The sequence below is a fragment of the Cervus canadensis genome, chromosome 32 (genome assembly GCF_019320065.1).
Source record: "Cervus canadensis isolate Bull #8, Minnesota chromosome 32, ASM1932006v1, whole genome shotgun sequence".
NCBI classification, from domain to species: domain Eukaryota; kingdom Metazoa; phylum Chordata; class Mammalia; order Artiodactyla; family Cervidae; genus Cervus; species Cervus canadensis.
In genome coordinates, this window is record NC_057417.1 from 30,414,097 (window position 1) to 30,437,129 (window position 23,033).

At 44.9% G+C, this 23,033-nt stretch overlaps 1 protein-coding gene across 5 annotated transcripts; it reads left to right on the forward strand.

Annotated features, from left to right (window-relative positions):
- The first annotated feature begins 8,992 nt into the window (after nucleotides 1-8,992).
- ZNF789 (zinc finger protein 789) lies at nucleotides 8,993-19,033 on the forward strand. Of its 5 annotated transcripts, none has more exons than XM_043455058.1 (5): nucleotides 8,993-9,163; nucleotides 12,632-12,709; nucleotides 14,282-14,408; nucleotides 16,638-16,844; nucleotides 17,892-17,925. In XM_043455058.1, the coding sequence occupies exons 2-4, from the start codon at nucleotides 12,677-12,679 to the stop codon at nucleotides 16,667-16,669; spliced, it is 192 nt and encodes a 63-aa protein (XP_043310993.1). In that variant the 5' UTR covers nucleotides 8,993-9,163; nucleotides 12,632-12,676; the 3' UTR covers nucleotides 16,670-16,844; nucleotides 17,892-17,925. The 5 variants fall into 5 exon arrangements, with proteins under 5 accessions (XP_043310993.1, XP_043310994.1, XP_043310992.1 ...); XM_043455056.1 differs by having other exon boundaries at nucleotides 9,002-9,219; nucleotides 16,731-16,844; nucleotides 17,892-19,033; XM_043455055.1 differs by having other exon boundaries at nucleotides 9,003-9,163; nucleotides 16,731-16,844; nucleotides 17,892-19,033.
- The last annotated feature ends 4,000 nt before the right edge of the window (nucleotides 19,034-23,033 follow it).

Sequence of the window (23,033 nt, forward strand, 5' to 3'; positions counted from 1 at the left end):
CAAGGAAAAGTATTGAGCAGAGTATATGAACTCAGGCATGAGATTTACATCTTTCTCATTGAAAAGCAATCTAATTTGGCACATATTTTTGAAGATGATGTTTGGGTAACAAAATTGGCATATTTAAGTGATATTTTTGGCATTTTAAATGAATTAAGTTTGAAACTACAAGGGAAAAACAATGATATATTTCAGTATCTTGAACACATTCAGTATCTTGAATAACATCCGAAAGATGTTATTGTTGTGGCAAACTAGACTTAAAAGTAATCATCCTAGCTACTATATGTTCCCTACATTGTTGCAACACATTGAAGAGAACATTATTAATGAAGAATGCTTAAAGGAAATAAAAGCAGAGATATTAATACATCTCACTTCTTTGTCTCAAACCTTTCATCATTACTTTCCAGACGAGAAATTTGCATCATTAAAGGACAATATCTGGATAAAAGATCCATTTGCTTTTCAAACCCCAGAATCGATCATTGACTTAAACTTGGTGCCTGAAGAAGAGAATGAATTATTGCAGCTCAGTTCGTCATTCACGCTGAGGAATTATTATAAGACATTAAGTTTATCAGCATTCTGGATTAAGATTAAAGAGGAATTTCCACTGCTAAGTAGAAAGAGTATATTGCTATTATTACCATTCACATCTACCTATTTGTGTGAACTAGGATTTTCGATCTTGACACGATTAAAAACAAAAAAAAGAAACAGGCTTAATAGCGCACCTGACATGCGTGTGGCCTTATCTTCGTGTGTGCCTGACTGGAACGAACTGATGAACAGGCAAGCACACCCATCACATTAAATACAATCTTTATGAACTCAAGTTTTTGTACTTTCATAGGTATTCTTTGTGTATTGTATTTAAGTATTAATAAGATGATTAGAATTTACTAGGTTTCATTTTCCTATATAGTTAAATATTGCTTTTTGACATTTGTTTGTTACATGAATATAGGCATATGCAGGATAATGATGTAAAATATATTTCTATGAATTACCATCAATTTTTTAAAATAGTGCTCTTAACACTCTTAGTTTTATACTCCAGTCTGTCACCTTGTCTACTGCTGCTGCCTTGCTTCTTGTAGGCAAAGCCCCTTTCAGGTTCAGTTTCTCGCCATCTATGTGCCTATGTGCTCTTCCTTGCCTGTTTTTTGTTTGTTGGCTGCATTGGGGGTTTTTTTTGGCAGTGCCATAGAGATTGTGGGGTTGTAGTTCCCTAACCAGGGATCAAACGCAGGTCTCCTGCATTACAAGGCGGATTCTTAACCACTGAACGACCAGGGAAGTCACAGTTTCTGTTTATTTTTGCTATTATTTTCTGTTTAAAAAAATTCAGCTTTATTGAGATTTGATTTACTTCTAGTAATATTCACCCCTTATGGTGTATGGTTTGGTGTATGGTTGAGTCTTGACAGAGGTATACAACTGTGAAATCACCCCTACAATCAAGATATAAAACATATCCTTCATCCCCAAAAGATCTTTCATGGCTTTGTTGTCAGTCCTTCTCTTGTATTACTGATGGTTTTGTCTTTTCCAGAATGTCATGTATTTGGCTTTTTTCTCTTAGCATAATGCTTTTGCAATCTGTCCATATTATCATATGTATCAGTAGTTTAATAGTGAGTAATGTTCCATTGTATGGATGTGTATCAATTAGTTTTTCAGTTCTTCAGTTGATAGACATTTCGTTTTTTTTATTTTTTTACTATTATGAACAAAGCTGCTATAAATATTTGTATACAGGAATTTGTGTGGACATATATTTCTTTGGTAACAGCTAGCAGTGGGATTATTGGCTCATATGATAAATATACATTTAATTTTATGCATTTCCTCCAGCTATCTGTGAAATTTATAGTTCCTCTATATCTGAGTCAGCATTTTGTATTGTCAGGTTTTTATTTTAGCTATTGTATTAAGTTTAATAGTATCTCATTATGGCATTAATTTCCATTTCCCTAATGGATAATCATTTGAGCATCTTTTCACGTGTTTATGGCTGTCCATATCTTCCTTTGGTGAAGTTCAAATCTGTGGCACATTTTAAAAACTCAAGTGTCTTATTCATGAATAAGAATTATTTTTAGATATTCTGTATACAAGTGATCACACCCGTGTTTTACAAATGTTTTCTCCCAGTCTGTGGCTTCTCTTCATTTTCTTAACAGTGTTTGAAGAGCAAAATTTTAAAATTTTGATCAACTTCAGTTATCAAGTTTTTTTTTATATGGTTCATTCTTTGTGTGTTCTGCCTAAGAAATCTTTGCCTAATCCACGGTCACAAATTTCTGTTTTCATCCAGCTGTTTATAGAAGTTTTAGATTTTACATTTAGGTCTATGATGCATTTTGAGATGATCTTTGTAAATGGTTAAAGGAGATTAAAGAGACATGACAATTAAATGCAATGTATTACTTTGGATTGAATGTTTCACTAGAGAGAAAAAAGCTATAAAGGGCATAATTAAGTCCATTGTCAAAATGGACGCCCACCCCCAGGGACCTAACAGAGGTCTGCTGACTTTACCTCAAGATCCCAGTCAAGTCTGGTAAATGCAAATGGGGACAGGGCATCCAGTAAACACACGTGCCCGGCGCTCGTCCTCCCACACTGCCCGCTGCCCTGCCCCGGGGCCTCGAGGCAGGAATCACTGCTAAAGGCTGCCCAAGCGCGGCCAGACCTGCCTCACATGCACCCAACCTGGACTCACGCAGAAGTGGTGGTGAGGTGCCTGGCCCTGGCTTAGAGGTCCTGAAATCGAGGATTTTTGATATGAGAGATGGAGTTACAGGTGAGTGACGGCAGAACGTCTAACAGACCTTCATATATATTTCACACATATCTGTGAAACGCACCTAGAAGAGTGCCTCACGTATTAGGAAGTGCTCCACATGTGTCTGTGAAAGAAGTAGGAAAGGAAGAAAGAGAGGAAGGGTTATAAGTGAGTGATTTCAACTAAGTGAGGGATTGTAGAGCAGAGGGAGGCAGAAGTAACCAAATAAGGCTTAATAGAAGAGCTGAATACAGACAGACTATAAAGTGAACATTCAGAACCGGCCATCTCAACATGGCCTATGAAAACACGTTACTTATGGGTTGTTTAGACAGAGTCCCTCAAGCATCCCTTCTGCTGTCTTTGCCTTTGACCTCTCTCAAGTCCTGTATTCAGACATACTGTGCTTCAGCCTAGCCTAATGAAATTGTTCCAACCATCCCCGCCTCCAGTGGCAAATCCCATTTCAAAGCTAACACCTTTACTTCTTAGTTTTTCCTTTAGATTCTAAGATGAAAGAAAAAAAGAATGAAAAGGCTTCAAGACAGAAAGTGGTGGGGGGAAAGTGAAACTTCCAGGACATTATTAGGAGAAACCAAACAGCATGCCAATGATAATGGGCAAGGCTGTGAAAATTCAGGCAATGAGGAAATGCTTAGGGAGACCTGGGAAAATAACCCAGAAACAATATTTCTGTTGTCTTCATAAACGACAGAGGGGAGAATGGGAAGAGTTCTGGCAGAGCCCCTGTGCCATCAGAAGACACAAGCCAGAAGCCCTACCAGTGTAAGGGATGTGAGGAAAGCTCTAGTCAGAGCAGACCTGGGAGTCCACAGCCAGGAGACACTCCAAGTGGGCAAGAATAGCTTTAGTCCTGGGCATGCCTCGCCGTGCCCCACACGAGGGAGATGCCACATCACTGCCTTGACTATCAGAAAACCTTTCATGCACCACCCAGAAGGTGCATCAGAGAATCCACACTTAAAAAAAAAAAAAAAAAGCACAAAATGTAATTACAGTGGCAAAAGCTTCATACAGAGCTCAGTACCCTCATCACCACCAGGTGACGACACTGAGGAGAAACCCCGGTTCTTGTGGAGAACGTGGGAAAAGCTTCAGGTAAAGCTCACGCCTGGAAGCGCACCAGAGGAACCAGCCATAGGAGAGACAGACTGGAGAGTGCAGTGTGTGTGAGGTGGCTTCCAACCTCAGCATAACCTTTGTCTGCACAGGAAAGAAACCCTGCAAATCCTGGATGTATGGCACCAGCTTACTTTTACATTACAGAATCTACCTGGGGGAGGACACTCGCCAGCATCAGGCATAGAAGAGGTCTGAGGGCAGATCTTTTACCTGAGATACCAGAAAACTCACAGCTCTGGGATGGTTCAACAAGGAAAAATCCTGCACGATTAGATTACCTTGGTCGTAAACCCTCCAAGGGGTGAGGGGAAGGGCTGACTACAAAGGGGGGTCTGTGGAGCAGAAGGACCCACCAGAGGATGACAGGATGACACGGGGCACGGAGGGGGAGTCACGGGTGAGGGGTGGGCTCTTTAGAATCCCAGGACCGGGGAGAGGATGCAGTCTCCCTGGGAGCTGGGCAGCCGGCACTGCCCTCCAGGGGCCAAGATAGCGAGGCTGAGGGGTGAATCTGATCTCAGGTGGCCTCAGCCTGGAGAGGCTAGGAGCAGGGTTTCAGTTCCTGAGGTCATGGAATGACAGAGCTGAATCCTGGCCACTAGACCAGTGGCTGGTGACAAGGCCCTGGCCCTTTGGCTTTGCAGGAAAGAATTCCCACAAAGAGGGAAAGCAGTGAAACTGTTTACTAGGAGGAAAGAGTACAGTACATGCGGATAGACACACAGTGGGCTCGGAGAGAGTCACACCCTTGTGGTAGTTTAAATCACTATTATGGGACATTTCTTCCAGTTTTCCTTTGGCCAATCATTTTGATTTGCCTGCTTCAGAGTCCTTATTTGGTGTATCTCAAGGTCTTCCCTCATATTCGCAGGCATCTCTCAGCCAAGATGGATTCCAGCAGAGAGGCCTATTGGTAGCTTGGCATCACTCCCCTTTTAACCTCCGAGGAACTTTCTAGTCAGGAAGTCTCCTTGACATCGAGAATGAGAAATATGTGGTCGCTTACCTTCTATCTGGGCAGGTCCCAGCCTCCTCTCTCTCGACTGTCCTGCTGTTCTCATCTTGGAGTACTGGTGCACGGGAAATGAATTTTCAACTGCTCACCTTGGGATGGGGGGGTGCCCATCTACCTACTGCCTCAAATCCACCCTTTGCAAGAGGGGAGGCAGAGGTAGTAAAGAATTTAAAGCAGGAAAATGAGAAAGGCAGTGTTTACACAGAATGAAGTCAGAAAATTGCAAGGGAACTTTGAAGTTTCTGAGCAATTTCAAACTCAAAGGAAAAGCTATCCGACCTGTAACAGGAGTGTCTGGATTTACTTGGGATAGGGGCCAATTTCTGAGATTTTAGGTCCGCAGTGATTCCCACACCATGATGGTGGAGAGAGGAAGGTGGATGGTGCAGCACAGATTTACACTAGAAGGGAGTGTGATCCTAACTCTGAGCGCTTTGCTTCAGGTCCCTAAAGAAACTGCCCGTTCCTGCGGAGTTGGAGCGGGTTCTTCCAGGGAGGGGTGGGGCGAGGAAAGCCCTGGTCTGAACTGGGAGCTCTGGGCCGGGGCAAGGAAGGGTTCTTTCCTGTACGTCTAAAATGCTCATTTTAAGCTCCTGGCTTGAACAGGTTTAAGATAAAAGCATACAATTCTATGGGCCACTTATGTATAAAACTAAGGTTTTACTTTGCCAACAAAGGTCTGTCTAGTCAAGGCTATGGTTTTTCCAGTAGTCATGTATGCATGTGAGAGTTGGACTATAAAGAAAGCTGAGCACCAAAGAATTGTTGCTTTTGAACTGGGATGTTGGAGAAGACTCTTGAGAGTCCTTTGGACTGCAAGGAAATCCAACCAGTCCATCCTAAAGGAGATCAGCCCTGGGTGTTCATTGGAAGGTCTGATGCTGAAGCTGAAACTCCAATATTTTGGCCACCTGATGCAAAGAGCTGACTCATTTGAAAAGACCCTGATGCTGGGAAAGATTGAAGGCAGGAGAAGTGGACGACAGAGGATGAGATGGTTGGATGGCATCACCGACTCAGTGGACATGAGTTTGAGTAAACGCTGGGAGTTGGTGATGGGCAGGGAGGCCTGGTGTGCTGCAGTCCATGGGGTTGCAAAGAGTCGGACATGACTGAGTGACTGAACTGAACTGAACTGAAGGTGTTTCTGCCTATCATCTTGGAAACAGTCTGAATAAAAAGTTGTTTTTGCCAATAAATAAGCAACTACACCAGATGAAAGAAGGAATCCACAACCCAAAGATGACTTGTCTTATGAATAAAATGCCACATAAGCAAAGCTATCTATTGTTTTCCCTTAGCACAGGATGAACGGCATGGTGTTGGATAGACAGCTGAGGCACTAACATATAAGTGTGTCTTCTCATTTCCCATTTCCCACTCTACATTTCAGCCAGTGGGTTGGAGTTGGAGAGAAATACCGAGCAAGCATCAGAGGTGTTGAGATCAAAATCCATAACCTGGTACCCCAGGAGAAAAACATCCAAATACAATGTAGAGAGTTCACTTTAAAAAATGCAAATGGAATTTTAAAACTATACATATACATATGACCCAAAGGAAGACTTAAAGGGAAATTTCACACAATCCATATTTTTCTTCTTTATCAGGTATATGGAATCATCAGTTCTGTTGCTCAGTCGTGTCCAATTCCTTGCGACCCCAAAAGTCCGGACTCTTTGGACTGCAGCACACCAGGCTTCCCTATCACCAACTCCCAGAGCTTGCTCAAACTCATGTCCATCGAGTCGATGATGTCATCCAACCACCTCCTCCTCTGTCATTCCCTTCTCCTCCTGCCTTCAATCTTTTCCAGCATCAGGGTCTTTTCAAAGGAGTCAGTTTTTCCGCATCAGTTGGCCAAAGTATTGGAGTTTCAGCTTCAGTATCAGTCCTTCCAATGAATATTCAGGACTGATTTCTTTTAGGATTGATGGTTTGATCTCCTTGCAGTCCAAGAGACTCTCAAGAGTCTTCTCCAATACCACAGTTCAAAAGCATCAGTTCTTCAGTGCTCAGCTTTCTTTATAGTCCAACACTCATGTTGTAGCCACGCATTCCGGAAACAAACTCACTCAGAAGGACAATGCAGATAGTGGAGTGCAGTTTCTTATACCGGTAGGCCCAAGGCAGAGTCTCCTCTTAGCCAAGGACCCCGACCAGCATTTGTGAAAATCTTTTATACCCCGTGTGTATGTATCCGAACCCACCACCCCAAATTCCTTGAGACTTACATAAACTAAGGAAGGGTAAATACAATTCCAATAACCCCATCACTCATGTGCCATGTGCTCAGACAGTTAAACAATTAGCCAATAATCAATAAGCACAAGGTTACACTCCAACAGGTACAGAAAAATTTATGGCCTGTCTGGAGGAAGGGGTGATTAGTGCATGTGTTCTCTTAGGCGATGAGTAACCTGGATATGATCTTCAAGATTCCCCTGTCCGGAGGGAGTCTTATCCTTCTGTTGTCATTTCCATAGACACTAAACACAGAGTTCAGAGTCCATTGGAGAGGTGGCCGAGCATGGTCAGCATGGACAGGCCTGAGATGGAGTCCAGGCCTTATGAATTCCTTCTTCACTCACATCCATACATGACTACTGGAAAAACCATAGCTTTGACTAGACAGACCTTTGTTGGCAAAGTAGTGTCTCTGCGTTTTAATATGCTGTCTAGGTTGGTCATAGCTTTTCTTCCAAGGAGCAAGTATCTTTTAATCTCATGGCTGCAGACATCATTCGCAGTAATTTTGGAACCCAAGAAAATAAAGTCTGTCATTGTTTCCATTGTTTCCCCATCTATTTGCCATGAAGTGATGGGAACAGATGCCATGGTCTTCCTTTTTTGAATGTTGAGTTTTAAGCCAGCTTTTTCACTCTCTTTCACTTTCATCAAGAGGCTCTTTAGTTCTTCCTCACTTTCTGCTGTAAGGGTGGTGTCATTTGCGTATCCAAGGTTATTGATATTTCTACTAGCAATCTTGATTCCAGCTTATGCTTCATCCAGTTCGGCACTTTGCATGATGTACTCTGCATATAAGTTAAATAAGCAGGGTGACAATATACAGCCTTGACATATTCCTTGTCCAATTTGGAACCAGTCTGTTGTTCCATATCTGGTTCTAACTGTTGCTTCTTGACCTATATATAGATTTCTCAGGAGGCAGGTAAAGTGGTCTGGTATTCCCATCTCTTGAAGAATTTTCCAGGTTGTTGTGATCTACACAGTCAAAGGCTTTGGCATAATCAATATAAGAACTAGATGTTTTTCTGGAATTCTCTTGCCTTTTCTATGATCCAATGGATGTTGGCAATTTGACCTCTGGTTCTTCTGCCTTTTCTAAATCCAGCTTGAACATCTGAAAGTTCATGGTTCAGGTACTGTTGAAGGCTGACTTGGAGAATTTTGAGCATTAGTTTACTAGTGTGTGAGATGAGTGCAATTGTGCAGTAGTTTGAACATTCTTTGAACATCTGGAATCATAAAAAAGATTAATTAGTCCTATCAATTACAGTTAACTGCCACTAAGTCTTCTCTTTCTTTGAACAACAGCATTAAGTAGAAAAGTAAATTCTGGATAACATAATATCAGATGAATATTTGTATGCTAAATAGCATATGTGTGTATTATTCATTATATTCAATTTTTTATTTTTTTTGCCTAGTCCAGGGTCGGCTCTCTAAAAAGTCACTCTGGATTCCCAAAAGGAGGGTTTAAAAATACCCAGCTACACAAGGGTTCACTCCTAGAAATTTTGTTAACAATCAGTGGGAAAGGAAAGTACTTGGTGTAAGCATTTTTGAATCCCCTAGCCTATTCTTACAGGAGATTACCGACCTCCAGGGTGTGAGTGAACAGGTCCGGGCGGGACCTGGAAATCACGTAGACCACTCCATCTGCGGTGGTTCATTGGCTCCGACCAGGAGCGCACAGTGCGATGAGACATGAGTGCCCCGCCCCCTTACTCGCACACTCCCCCGCGACCCGCCCCATCGCTTTCCCCGACCAGAGAGTTGCGAATCCTCCGAGGTTCCTAGAAGGTACTCGGGCGGGGACGCTCTGCTCGGCCTGCGCTAGTGATCGGGCGACAGGCACAGGGATCTTCCGCATGGAGCCCTCAGGTGGAGGTTAGCCGAGGTTCCGACCTAATTCCGAGTCTGGCCTGGCACCTCCATAATGGAGGCCAGCTCCATGGCAGCCGCAGGTGCATCCTGAGGACTTCCTGGAGGAGGAGGCGCGGCGGGGGTCGGAGGCGCGGAGGTTTGGGGAGAAAAGAGCTAGTGTGATGGGCGGAGTGGGGTGCCCGGGGAAGCCACGGTGGCCCCGCCACAGGTGTGAGGGCTGGAGAGACAACCCCCTTTCCCTCGAATCCCGTGCCCCCCACGCCTCCCCAAACCCCCGCTCTTCAGGGCATTTACCGAGAGACTTCCTGAAGACGCCAGCCTCTGAGTATCGTGTCAGGTCTTTTGGCTTTAGAGAAGTACAGAGTCCGATGAACGAATGGCTGGCTAATACTATTGTTTGCTTTGGCTTTGTTAGTCGTTCAGCCCCGTCCGACTCTTCCCGACCCCCATGGACTGTGGCCCACCAGGCTTCTCTGTACTAGAATTCTCCAGGCAAGAATACTGGAGTGTGGAACTTCCCTGATGGTCCAGTGGCTAAGACCCTGCGCTCCCAATGCAGGGGCCTGGGCTTGATCCCAGGTCAGGGCTTGATCCCAGATCACGCATGCTGCAACTAAGACCCTGTACGGCCAAATAAATACACATTTAAAAAAAAGAAGAAGAAGAATGGGTAGCTATTCCCTTCTCTAGGGGAATCATCCGCACCCAGGGATCCAACCCAGGTCTCCTGCATTGCAGATTTTGTTATAAATTGAATTATGGATTCTGACTTCCAAATACACGGTGCTCACAGCAGGTAATCTACTTTAGATAGTGAAAGGGTAGATGTCCCTTCCCCAGCCTTGGAGCTATTGATCACAAGTGCCTCCTTGTTTAAGAGGCAAGAGGGCTTATGAACATTGTTTTTAAGGAAGGAGAACAGCATGTGACAGACTTTCTTAAAAATGCACTTACATAAAAGAAGGTTTGCCAGTGGCCAGAAAGACAAGCGAAGAAAGTGGAAATCCTCTGTATCTCATCATTTTGTGTGCTCCCTGAGAGAAACAACACTAGATTTATTATGTTAAAGAACCAAAGTGGAGGCCATAGTTTAAGTATACACCCAGGCCAACTGCCCAGAGCTGCAGAACCAAAACTTTAATTGTCCTAATTTCCCATGAAGAGCTGGCTCTGTCCTTAAAGGAAACTTAAGCTTTCTTCATGTCTGGGTAACCTTGCAGCTTCCTAGCAGCTACAAACAAGTAAGCTTGTATGCTGGTACTCTTCTGAAAGGACCATCAGTTCTAGTAACCAGTCCCAATAGAAAACAATGTACTTCCTCATTCCTGTGCATAGGAGGAAAATAATTTTCTCTCCCCCCTCTGAATACTTAGCTGAGATTCCTGCAACAAAAAATGAAAACAAACAAGTTTCTTAACATGTATACCTCATGTAAGAGGCTTCCCAGGTGGCACAGTGGTAAAGAATCCACATGCCAGTGAAGGAGATGCAAGAGATATGGGTTCAAACCTTGGGTCAGTATTCTTGCTTGGAAAATTCCATGGACAGAGGAGCTGGGCGGGCTACAGTCCATGGGGTCACAAGGAGTCAGAAATGCCTGCATGCATGCAGGCTTACCTTGTATAAACATGGAGATTCCCAAGGAAAAATGATTAACCCCTAAGATGGCTTAGAATTCAGGTCTAAATGCAATCTTCATAGGGAAGGGGGTTGTTTAGTTGCTAAGTTGTGTCTCTTAAGACTGTCTTGAAAGTCATGACTCTTTTGAGACCCTATGGACTGTAGCCCGCCAGGCTTCTCTGTCCATGAGATTTCTTTGGCAAGAATACTGGAGTGGTTTGCCACTTCCTTCTCCAAGGGATGTTCTTAACTTGGGGATTGAACCCACGTCTCCTGCATTGCAGGTAGATTCTTTGCCGCTGAGCCACCGGGGAAGTCCTAGGGCAAGGGGAGGGAGGTTCTATACCTGGAAGAGGCTGAAACTGCAGTTAGGTTAAGTATTAGGTGTCAGTTTGCTGACATGGGGCTTAGCACAAGTGAGTCCACATGGCTTGTGATATCTTTGTTGCCCAACTAGGGAGTGAACCTGATCCCCAACAAGGAAAGCACTGAATCCTAACCACCAGACCACCAGGGAATTCTCCTTTTGCCCCCCGCCTTTTTTTTTTTTTTTAAAACAGCTGTTTTAAAGTGCCTGCAGCTCAAAATAATCAGTTTTCCAAAGTGGTATATTAGGGAGCGGCTTATTCTGCCACCTATTTACATGTTTTATAAACTGAAGGGTAAATGCGGAGAACTTAACTTCTTAAGACTTTCCATTTTGAAGCCTCCTTGTTTGCGGTTTGGTTTTCACTCCATAAACTGTTCATATCAAGTAAAGTCCTCTGAATTTTCTTTTGACAACAGCTGTGCCTGCTCAGTCGCTCAGTTGGTGTCCAACTCTTTGAGACACCATGGACCCTGCCAGGCTTCTCTGTCCATGGAATATTCCAGACAGGAATACTGGAGTGGGTTGCCATTTCCTCCTCCAGGGGATCTTCCCAACCCAGAGATCAAACCAGAGTCTCCTGCATCTCTTCCATTGCAGGTGGATTCTTTATCACTTGAGCCACCTGGGAAGCCCCTTTGACAACAGTTAGCTCTTTACATATCATATTTAGCCTAAAATCTCTGATAACCTCCCTAAAATCATTGTTACACTCTCTGAGCTGATTCTGTGTGACGTAGACATAACCTAAGACCGCCCAAATGAGAGCAGGCAAAGGCTCTTCATGCAGAGCTTGCTATACTAAGGGAACTGGCCACCATCAGGTGTTTGGCAGAGACTCAAAAGCAAGCAGGAGAAGCTTTAGAGTGGAAAAAAGGGAAAACTCAACTATGCTGAGTTTTGAGGAGATTGGCTTGGAAAAGCTGGAGGCAGGTTAAAAGAAGGATTCCCCTCCACCCGGCCTCGGGGAATGAGCAAGTAAGGGAAACTGTTCTTTGTTCTTGCTCCCGGCTGCTGCAGTAGGGGCCCAATAAAACCTTGCTTGGAAAAAAAAAAACAAACAAACACGGCGGGACATCCTATGTGATTTGGTAGGGGAGCACAGCTGACTCTTTCTGCTGGTCCTGGATGGAAGAGGGGGATACATGTTAGGGACAAGTTCACACTTGCCACCCAAGTCCTGACTGGGGGCCTGTTGCCGAATTGCTTCTGGTTTGGGTTCCAGGCCGGAGCTACAGGTTGCAGGTTAGAGTTCTGTTTTTTCCTACAGTCTGGTCCCTTGATATATTGAGTCTCTCATTGAGGTGCTGAAGAATATATTCTAGAGAGAGGGAGAGGGCAGAGGCGAAGGTTTCCTAGGATAAAAATTGGAAATTGATCTAGCATCAGAAATTCCTAAGACCATTCTAGGGATTGCTTTCATTGTAATCCCACATTCCAACACCAAACACTGACTTTGTACTATCTGAGGTTTGTTGGCCCCATTGGCATTCCCTAAAGTCTGTCTAGTGAGAGAGCTTCGATTCGGGGCCGAACTTAATTGTTTTCTTTTTCTCTCCAGCTTAGCCTGGTGGCCAGGATCCAGCCCCATCTCGGAGACCAGGCCATGGAAGCCATGTTCCTGCCAGTCTCATGGAAGGTGAGCTGGGTTCCCCCTGCCTCTACTTCCTTGGTGTAGTCTCAGCAGCCAGGCAGTGGTTTTCACATGACCATTGGGGTTGAGCCATCTTTATCAGCTGGGAGGTGTTTCTTTCTTGGAGGATTTGATGTACAGAGCTTGAACTCTGGGGTCAGACAGGTTCAAAGCCAGGCTGTTTTAGACGTGTCACCTAATCTTTCTGGGGCACAGTTTCCTTAGTCTGTAAAATGGGGTCATGACAGTAGCTGTCATGTGAGGATTCAGTGAAGTGAGGCTCATGGAGTGCTCGGCAGAGGATCCAGCGATGTTCTGAGCGCCCTGTAGGTTTTAGCTGCCATCACTACAGTTGCTCCATGTTTGTATCAGTGAGCATTCTTGGGTACCTAGTGTACCAGGTAGTTCTGTCCTTTGTGCTGGGAGAGAGACTCTTACCCTAAGGAGTTTAGAAGCTGTTTAGGGAAGGGGATATGGAAACAAGCTCATATCATTCTGATCCGTTGCATTAAAAGGTACAGTAGAAATTTAGGTACTGAATTGGTAACAAGAGGGAAGGTAATCGTGAGAAGTCGAGATGAAAAATCAGTGAAAAGTCAGGAGACACGTGAGGAAGCCATTGTGACAATTTGCAAAGACCAGTCTTGGACAGGAGGGAGTTCAAGGGGCAGCAGTTTGACCCCACTGGCCCAGCATGTCCACATTTGCTGCGGGAACACAGAGCTTTGCCTGCCTTTCTCGTGTCATCTCCCACCTTCCCTGAAACCAGAGGACCTGCACATGGGGATGTGAATGCTCTTCCCCACCCCCCAACCCACCCCCACCTTTGTGTATCCTGTTCTCCCCGCCCCCAGGGAAACTTACATCTGCATATGTTAACACTCAGCTCAAAAATCATCGTTTCTGTGAAATCTCTGATTTTCTGCGGTAACTGTATTGCTCTCCCCTGTGTTCGCACATGGGCAGAGGGCTGGCATGAGGCTCAGAAGGACACTCCAGGGGAGCTGTGAAGACTAAAGTCAGAGCGGGGTTTGTGGGGTGACTGCAGATGTCTGTGTAGGTTTTCTTTACACAACTGGCCCAGTTAGGGGCAGAGAGAGAGTGGGAACAAGAGGAAGGCAGACACGGGAGCATCTCTGTAAAGACAGGAACAGCGTGTGCATCCTTGCTGGCCTTGGGGAGGGAGGCAGGGGAGGAGTGCGTGCCTGGGAAGGACACAGCTGTTTCTCTGCTTCCTCACTTCACCTCTGCCCTCAGGCACGTGGGGTCTCTGCACATGGAGCAGTTCTGACACCAGCTGGGTGCCCCACGATTTGACTCAGTTCTGACACTATCTGAATGACCGCAGCAGAGACCAAACGGCCAGAGAAGCCTCACACACTGACCATGTGTCCCTCTAGAGAGAACATGTGTGACTCTAGTGCAGAAGAAAGAACATGCATGGCCTGAGGGTCAGAACTTGAGTTGAGCCCTGAGTCTACTAATTAACTGGATGAGCCTTGCCTGTAGGACAACAATAATACCGTAGCCCACAGAGCTGTGATTAGAGCTGCAGCTGTAATGAGTCTCTGTTTCCAGGGGTTGCTGTCCTTTGAGGACGTGGCTCTGTACTTCACCAGGGAAGAGTGGGACACGCTGGACTGGGCTCAGAAGGCCCTCTACAGGGACGTGATGCTAGACAACTACAGACACATCGTCTCCTTGGGTAATGAGTCGGCTTAAGATTTGACTTTGAGTGTCTACGCAAGTCCTCAGTTTCTTATGTGCAATGCCCAAAGCAGAAAAAGCTCTGAAAGCCAGTTTTTTCATAACTCATTTGGCTATAAGACTCAACCTGAAGTCATCAGTTGGTTAAACCTGATTTTATCCTGTAGGAAGCTATTTATCATCCTTTTTCTCATTTGGTCTCCAAATATATATACATACACAGATACATATATATATATATATATATATGGCATCATAAATATCAGAGTGTCTGTTTAAGGTTTCAGCTCAACCCCTGTTGAAGGTGGTACATAATAGAAACTATACCCACACTCAGTCACCTTTCTGAAATCTGGAAAAATTTTGAGTCCTGAAACAAATCAGGCCTCAAAGTTTTCAAGTAAGGGATTGTGGATAATGAGTAGTTTCCTTTTGTTTTAGAGTTTGAAGACATTCATCCCCCAGCCTGAATCCTCCACATCTGTAAGACCTCTAGGAGTTGGAAAGACTGTGGCCCATGCAGATTGCAAAGTCTACCCTCTTCCTCTCTTGAAAAGTCTTTTTCTTTCTTCTGTCTGAAAATGGTTTCCTTCTTTGCTTACACCATCACCGGGTGCCCAGGAGATGATTCTTCACTGACTTCACTTCTGTACCTCCTCGGCTTCCACCTTCCTGGGAGCCCACCCTCGTCTTATTCAATGCAGAGTCTCCTACAGAGGGAGGTTCCTTGATGGATTTTTCTTTCTGGGACATGTTTGACCCCGTGCTGACACTCTTGGCAGATTCTTGACCACCTTTGTGGTGATTGTCCACCCACCACTGGATGCTTTAATGCTTATTTTTGTTTTGAAAGCATTCGGGGGCTCCCAGACAGCCATGTGATCACGCGATCACAAGGGTCGCCAACCAGTTCACTTAAAACCATTCTGTTCTTCACTAGTACAGTATTGAGTAAGTTACATGAGATATTCATCATTTTTATTATGAAATAGGCTGTGTGTTAGACAATTTTGCCCAACTGCAGGCTAATGTAACCATTCTTGGCATTTTTAAGGTAGGTAAGGCTAAGCTATGATGTTCAGTAGTTTAGGTGTATTAAATGCATTTCTAACTTACAATATTTTCAACATATGATGGATTTATGAAGGATGGATTTATTGGGAAGTTACCCTGTTGTAAATGGGCTTCCCTTATAGCTCAGTTGGTAAAGAATCCGCCTGCAATGCAGGAGACCCCGGTGTGATTCCTGGGTCAGGAAGATCCGCTGGAGAAGGGATAGGCTACCCATTCCAGTATTCTTGGGCTTCCCTTGTGGCTCAGCTGGTAAAGAATCTGACTGCAATGTGGGAGACCTGGGTTCAGTCCCTGGGTTGGGAAGATCCCCTGGAGAAGGGAAAGGCTAACCACTCCACTATTCTGACCTGGAGAATTCCATGGACTACACAGTCCGTGGGTTCACAAAGAGTCAGACACGACTGAGTGACTTTCACTTACCCTGTCCTAAGAAGGGGATGATCTGTGTATATACACACTCACACATGTAGTTTTTTGGGAGGGAGGTGCTCCAGGTCTTAGTTGCGGCATGAAAGATCTTTCGTTGCAGCACACAGACTCTCTAGTTATGGTTCACAGGCTTAGCTGCTCTGCGGCATGTGGGGTATTAGTTCCCTGACCAGGAATGGAAACCTGTGTGCCCTGAATTGCAAGGCAGATTCTTAACCACTGGACCACCAGGAAAGTTCCCAACACACATAGTTTTTAAAAACAAATTCAGATCATAATTTACATGGACTTTGAATCATGCTACATGTGAGTTTTGTATTCTGCTTTAAAATACCTGGGGAAAAAATAAATAAATAAAATACCTGGGGAGCCTTTTCCTGTTTTAAGAAATGTCCTTTGAACTCATGGATTTTCAATATTAGCCTAATATTCTGCCTTCATCGTATCTGGCTACACTTTAATCCTTCCCCTGTTGACATTTGGTTTATTTCCAGTTTGCACTGTTAGGATTCTGCTGAACATCTGTGGTGCATTAACCTTTGCCCATTAACCTTTGCCCTCATTTCCCTTAGGCTCTGTTCCTAAGAGTGAAATGACCATATCCACCAGTGTGAATATTGTTCAGGCTTTCAAGCAAGATGCTGAACTTTCGCAAAGATGGTGCCAATTCCTCTCCTCAGATAATCCTTCTGATTATTGTCCTGATCTCTGCTTGTCGCTGCAGCCCTGCCACCCAGACCCCCAGGGGTAGACTGAGCTCTGGGACCTCTCCTGCCACTCGCTAACCACCACATCCCATTTACTTCCCCACGAGTAGGATTTCAGTTTCCCAAACCTGAGGTGATCTGTCAGCTGGAACAGTGGGAAGAGCCGTGGATCCTGGAAGTGCCGAGAGCGGGGACTAGGAAGGCTTCCGGTAGTGCCTGCCCAGGTGGGTGAGGAGCAGACCTGGCCCCTGGGGGTCACGCAGAGTTGGGGACACCATCCAGGAGGCCCCGCCTGCACCCGGATACCAAACCCAGAGTCTGGCTTGTGCTCTCCTGCTCATCCATCCCTACTGCCCCCTGCTGGTGGTGGCTATGATCATTGCCGCTGTTCCCCGGAGATAATCCCCAGCTGGGACTAGATTTCAAGTCTGCAAAGCTCATCCTCTTTCTCCTGCAATAACGCTCATCCTATTTCTACTCGAGGCAGGCTGGTGCTTTCGACAGCTCTCGGGCCATTCTAGAGACTCCTTTTCTCTACCCTCATCACTTACCGTTTTCCTGTACCTTCTCTTGTTCCCTCGCTCTCATTCTGTTTTCCACATCCCCTCGGTGTTTCTTGATGTTCCTGCCTTTTCCTACTTACTGTGTCCTGATGGCTGCTTCTTTCTACCCTTTACCACATCCCTCCGCTCCTTGGATTCTCAGCCTCAGCTCTGTTGATGTTTTGGGCTGTTCAATCCTGGGCCTCACAGGTGTCAAGCATCATTGGCCTCCACCTACTACATTCCGGCAGTACCACCCCTGGTGGAGAATCATTGCTCTGTTCCATTGCCTTTTGTGCTGTTTCTCAGGTTCCTTTTCTTTTCTCTCTGACACACTGCCTCCATTTTAAAGCAGTCGTTTCTCCCAGAATTGTGAAAAACATGCTTCTCTAGAAAGTACAAGATGCTCCCTCTCTCCTACAGCTATGTGACCCTGCTGGGTACCAACAGGAAGCTGTTTTCCCCACTAGTGGGGAAGGGTGTGTTCAGTTCTCACGTTCTCTGACACACATTCTTGTGCATATGTTAGTTGGTTAGCTCATGATGTCAAGAGCTCTTTCTGATATGAGAGCTGAGGGACCTATGAAAATCAGAGTACTGGCTCTTTAATATGGCGATGGAACCAGGTGAGCACCTCTTAGCCTCATTTGAGTCTCTCATATCACAGTTGCTTCTTTCCTTTTCTTCTGTGGCAGTCAGGTAATTTGCATATTCTTTTGATTTGGCTAGATTTGGAAGCCAGATTCCAGATGAAAGAGCTCACTCCAAAGAACACTTCTGAAGATTTAATGTTATGGAAGATGTCCTCAGTAAAGCAGAAAACAGCCAAGGAGCCTTCAGAAGAGTTACATGAATATAATGAATTTGTGGACATTTATGGATTTTCACTCCCTGCTACTGGTGATGAGTGCTGTAAGGACTTCCTTCAAAGCCTTAACCTTATTCACAGTTGGAGAGCTCAGACAAGGACACAGCAGGGCAAATATGATGAGTACGGAAAACCCTACCATCAGAGATCACGGCTTTTGAGGCATAAGAGAACTCTGACAAACACAAAATCTTATGAATGCCATGAATGTGGAAGAGCCTTCCGGCGGCAGGCAAATTTTGTTCGACATCAAAGACTTCACAGTTCAGAGAATCCCTTTGAGTGTGACATATGTGGGCAGGCCTTCAAACAGAAGTCCACTCTGATCATCCACAAACAGTGTCACTCACAAAAAAAGCCATATAAATGTCACGACTGTGGAAAGTGTTTCCGTCAGATGGCATATCTCGTCGAACATAAGAGGATCCATACCAAAGAAAAACCCTATAAGTGCAGCAAATGTGAAAGAACGTTTAGTCAGAATTCAACGCTTATTCGACATCAGTTAATCCACAGTGGAGAGAAACCCCACAAGTGCACTAAATGTGGAAAAGCCTTTGGCCGGCACTCAACCCTTATGAGCCATCAACAGATTCACAGTAAACAGAATGCTCACAAATGCAGTGAATGTGGAGAATCCTTTGGTCGGAATGTCGATCTCATTCAGCATCAAAGGATCCACACGAAGGAGGAATTCTTTGAGTGTAGAGAATGTGGGAAAACCTTTAGCTTTAAGGCAAATCTTCATCGACATGAGGTCATTCATACTGGAGAGAGACCCTACAGATGTGACAAATGTGGAAAGTCTTTCAGTTGGCGCACAAGCTTTATTAAGCATCAGGGTACCCACAGAGAGCGGGTATCTGCATGATATTAACTGGAAAAGCTACCAATTTAAAGCCCAGAACTTAACCACTATGGCAAGTATGTATAACCTGATTGTTTCATGAAAATTAATAAACAAGAACTGGTTTTTCTATGGGGACCCTCTCTTCATAGCCAACCTTCTGGCTGCAGTAATTAATAGAGGACTTCTTGGTGGTCCAAGGGTTAAGACTCCATGCTTTCACTGCAGGAGGTACAGGTTTGATCCCTGGTCCCCCTGGTCAGGAAAGTTCCACATAGCACGCGGTGCTTCCTAGGTGGCTCAGAAGTAAATAATCCACCTGCCAATGCAGGAAATGCAGGTTTGATCCCTGGGTGGGGAAGATCCCCTGGAGAAGGAAATGGAAACCCACTCCAGTATTCTTGCCTGGGAAATCCCATGGATGGAGGAGTCTAGCAGGCTATAGTTCATAGGGTCGCAAACAGTTAGACATGATTTAGTGACTAAACAACAAAGGTATCTATTTATACATTTATATTTATATAAATTTCTAAGGCCTATTTGTGTATGTGTGTATATATATATATATCCACAATCCCCCTTTTTTTTTAAATTATGTTTTCTTATGATCCATTTGGTTACCAAACCTGAGATGACCTGAATTTCTTTGCTGGTGAAATAAAGACTGTGTATCCCCATTAGTGTACATATTCACACATTTTGTTCCAATGTGGTCGGTTATGGAGTGCTGGCTTCCCTGGTAGTTCATCTGGTAAAGAATTCACCTGCAATGCAGAAGACCCTGGTTCAATTCCTGGATCGGGAAGATCCCCTAGAGAAGGGTTAGGCTACCCACTCCAGTATCCTTGGTCTTCCCTGATGGCTCAGACTGTAAAGAATCCACCTGCAATGTGGAAGACTGTGTTCGGTCCCTGAGTTGGGAAGATTACTTGGAGGAGGGCATGGCAACCCACTCCAGGATTCTGGAGAATTCCCCATGGCCAGAGGAGCATGGTGGGCTACAGTCCATGGAGTTGCAAAAAGTCAGATACAACTGAGCAACTAACCACAGTGCAGCACATGGAGTATTAATGCAAACCCCTAAGCGGTTTTATGTAAAATACCTTACCTTTCTACAAACCAAAAAATTCTGATTTTTGAAACATTTATGCCCCAAGGATCAAGAATCTGGGGCTTTGAGAGAGGCACATGTCATATCAGTGAAGAGTAGCTTCAGTACAACTATTGGATTGATAATAAATAACATCCCCGCTTCAAGAACTTTCTTTCCGAATGCCAAGCAGAAGCCCTGATAAGACAAAAAGTAAAAGGCAGCTTGGTTTCCTGATGGCAGCTCTCCGCACAGATAAGAACCAATCTGGAAATCAGCAATCTACCCAGTTCAGTTCAGTCACTCAGACTTGTCCAACTCTTTGGACTGCAGCACGCTAGGCTTCCCTGTCCATCACCAACTCCCGGAGCTTGCTCAAACTCATGTCTATCGCGTTAGTGATGCCATCCAACCACCTCATACTCTGTTGTCCCCTTCTCCTCCTGCCTTCAATTCAGGGTCTTTTCCAAGGAGTAAGTTCTTTGCATCAGGTGGCCAAAGTATTGGAGTTTCAGCTTCAGCATCAGTTCATCCAATTAATATTCAGGACTGATTTCCTTTAGGATTGACTGGTTGAATCTCCTTTTCAGTCCAAGAGACTCTCAAGAGTCTTCTCCAACACCACAGTTCAAAAGCATCAATTCTTCAGCTCCATCAGTATGGATGTCCAACTCTCAGATGCATACATGACTACTGGAAAAACCATAGCCTTGACTAGATGGACCTTTGTTGGCAAAGTAATGTCTCTGCTTTTTAATATGCTGTCTAGGTTGGTCATAGCTTTTCTTCCAAGGAGCAAGTATCTTTTAATCTCATGGCTGCAGTAACCATCTGCAGTGATTTTGGAGCCCAAGAAAATAAAGTCTGTCACTGTTTCCATTGTTTCCCCACCTATTTGCCATGAAGTGATGGGACCAGATGCCATGGTCTTCCTTTTTTTTTTTCCCCCTCCCCCCGGTCTTCCTTTTTTGAATGTTGAGTTTTTTTTTTTTGAATGTTGAGTTTTAAGCCAGCTTTTTCACTCTCTTTCACTTTCATCAAGAGGCTCTTCAGTTCCTTTTCATTTTCTGCCAAGGATGGTGTCATCTGCATATCTGAGGTTATTGATATTTCTCCCGGCAATCTTGATTCCAGCTTGTGCTTCATCTAGCCCAGCACTTCACATGATATACTCGGCATGTAAGTTAAATAAGCAGGGTTACAATATACAGCCTTGACGTACTCCTTTCCCAATTTGGAACCAGTCTGTTGTTCCATGTCTGGTTCTAACTGATGCTTCTTGACATGCACACAGATTTCTCAAGAGGCAGGTAAGGTAGTCTCATATTCCCATCTCTATGGGAATCTACCCTGAGGAAGAGCCAATTACAGGCAACAGCCTTCACTATAGGAGACTAGCTACCTGCCCTTAAGGCTTTCTTTAGGCTGTGACCAAAAGCTAAGCCATACAGTCTGGCAAGTAGGCCTCGAAAATTAAAAATTATTAAAATAAACCCTTTGCTCACCAAAATGAATCCAGTGTGGGTTCTGAAGGGGGACAGGATGCCAAGACCGATGCTTTAGTCTGATCATTCAAAGTGGCAATGTGATCTCTGCTCACCAAGATGAATGGCCACAGAGGCCCCCCCAAGCCATGTTGTCATCATCTGCCAATGATGCCACATCCACTGTGACACCTGATGGGGCAATAATGGTTACCACAGACTGTTCAGAATCCTGCTGGAAGTTAAGCTTGTGAGAAGCAAGGGCTCACAAACTCCACCTCCCCAACCCCACCGCACTGCCTGGTAGACAGCCCCGGTCGGAAGTGAGGATGTAGTTAGGAGGTTAATGGGAAGGCACAAACCCTGTCCCTTCAGTCCCCACCCCCGAGGCCCCCAGTACAGGGCCTTCCCTTGTCCCTCTGTGCCATTGCCTTTGAGACCCTGAAGTTCTAAGCAGGACTTCGGATCTTCCAGAATAGGGCTCAGAAATGTATAAACAAAGATGGGCTAAGACAGTAGATGTTAATGACTTTATAACTCCTTCCCCAGCTCCAATCAGGTCTTCTATCACTTTGTTAACAAAAATCTAGATTTACCATCTTGCCGGACGCTGTGCTAGGGCCTACAGGAAAATACAAAGAGCTATGGCTGATTCATATCAATGTATGACAAAAAAATAAATTAATTAAAAAAAAAAAGAAAATACAAAGAGTAACAAGATCTCAACGGTTCTGAACTGTGTGCCCCGCACAAAATCCATGCACTGTACGCCCTACCCCCGTGTGACTGCTTATGGCAATAGAGCCCTTAAGGAGGTGATTAAGGTTAAATGAGGTCATGTGTTTAGGTTCCTCAAGGTTAAGACTAGTATCCTTTTAAGAAGAGGAAAGAGACACCGGGAGTGCAGGGGCATGGAAACAGGAACGGCCACAGTGAGAAGTCAGCCTCAGGCAAGCCCTGGGGTGAGATCTCTGAGAAACTCACCCCATGGACACCTCAGGATGTCTTGTCTTCAATGCCTTTCCTAATAGAACTCAAAATTCAGAGAAAGTCACTAAGTTGGGCTGGAAGTTGGGGAGGGACACGTGGAAGAGAAACACATCCTGCTGGGGGTACTAACTACACAGCTCCTCAGGGAGCCGAAGGCCAGCAGCTACCACACGCCTGTAGGACAAACAGGACTGGTTTTCCGGAAGGATTAGCGGAAGCGCGTCACAGTCCCCGCCCCCCCGCCTGCGCCCCAGCCCCGCCCGGAGCTCTACCCCCATAGGTGTTCTCTAGGAATCTAGGAGGTCTTGCGGTCTCTGTGGTTCCTCTATAAATTGAGAGAATTTAACAACCTCCTCCTCAGTCTAAGGAACAACTAGAAGCAGGTCCTCACTAGTGAGAAAGAAGTGAGGAATTGATGGGGTGGAAGGTGCAGCTCGTAAGTTTTGAGAACTGTTAATAGCACACGGTATCCGCTTCAGTGGCTCCTTCTACAGGGAAAGGACCGAAAGCTGGTGCCCCGGACCTGGTCACACTCAGGTGGCTCTGATACTTCTCTGCAGAAAAACGAAAAACCTTGGACAGAATCAGTCAC

Excerpts from the sequence above, each read along its gene's own strand:
- ZNF789 (XM_043455056.1), top strand. The coding sequence starts at position 12,677 with ATGGAAGCCATGTTCCTGCCAGTCTCATGGAAG. Across the intron at positions 12,710-14,281 it reads TCCTGCCAGTCTCATGGAAG|GGGTTGCTGTCCTTTGAGGA; the intron begins GTGAGCTGGGTT and ends CTCTGTTTCCAG. Across the intron at positions 16,845-17,891 it reads TTCCGGTAGTGCCTGCCCAG|ATTTGGAAGCCAGATTCCAG; the intron begins GTGGGTGAGGAG and ends TGATTTGGCTAG.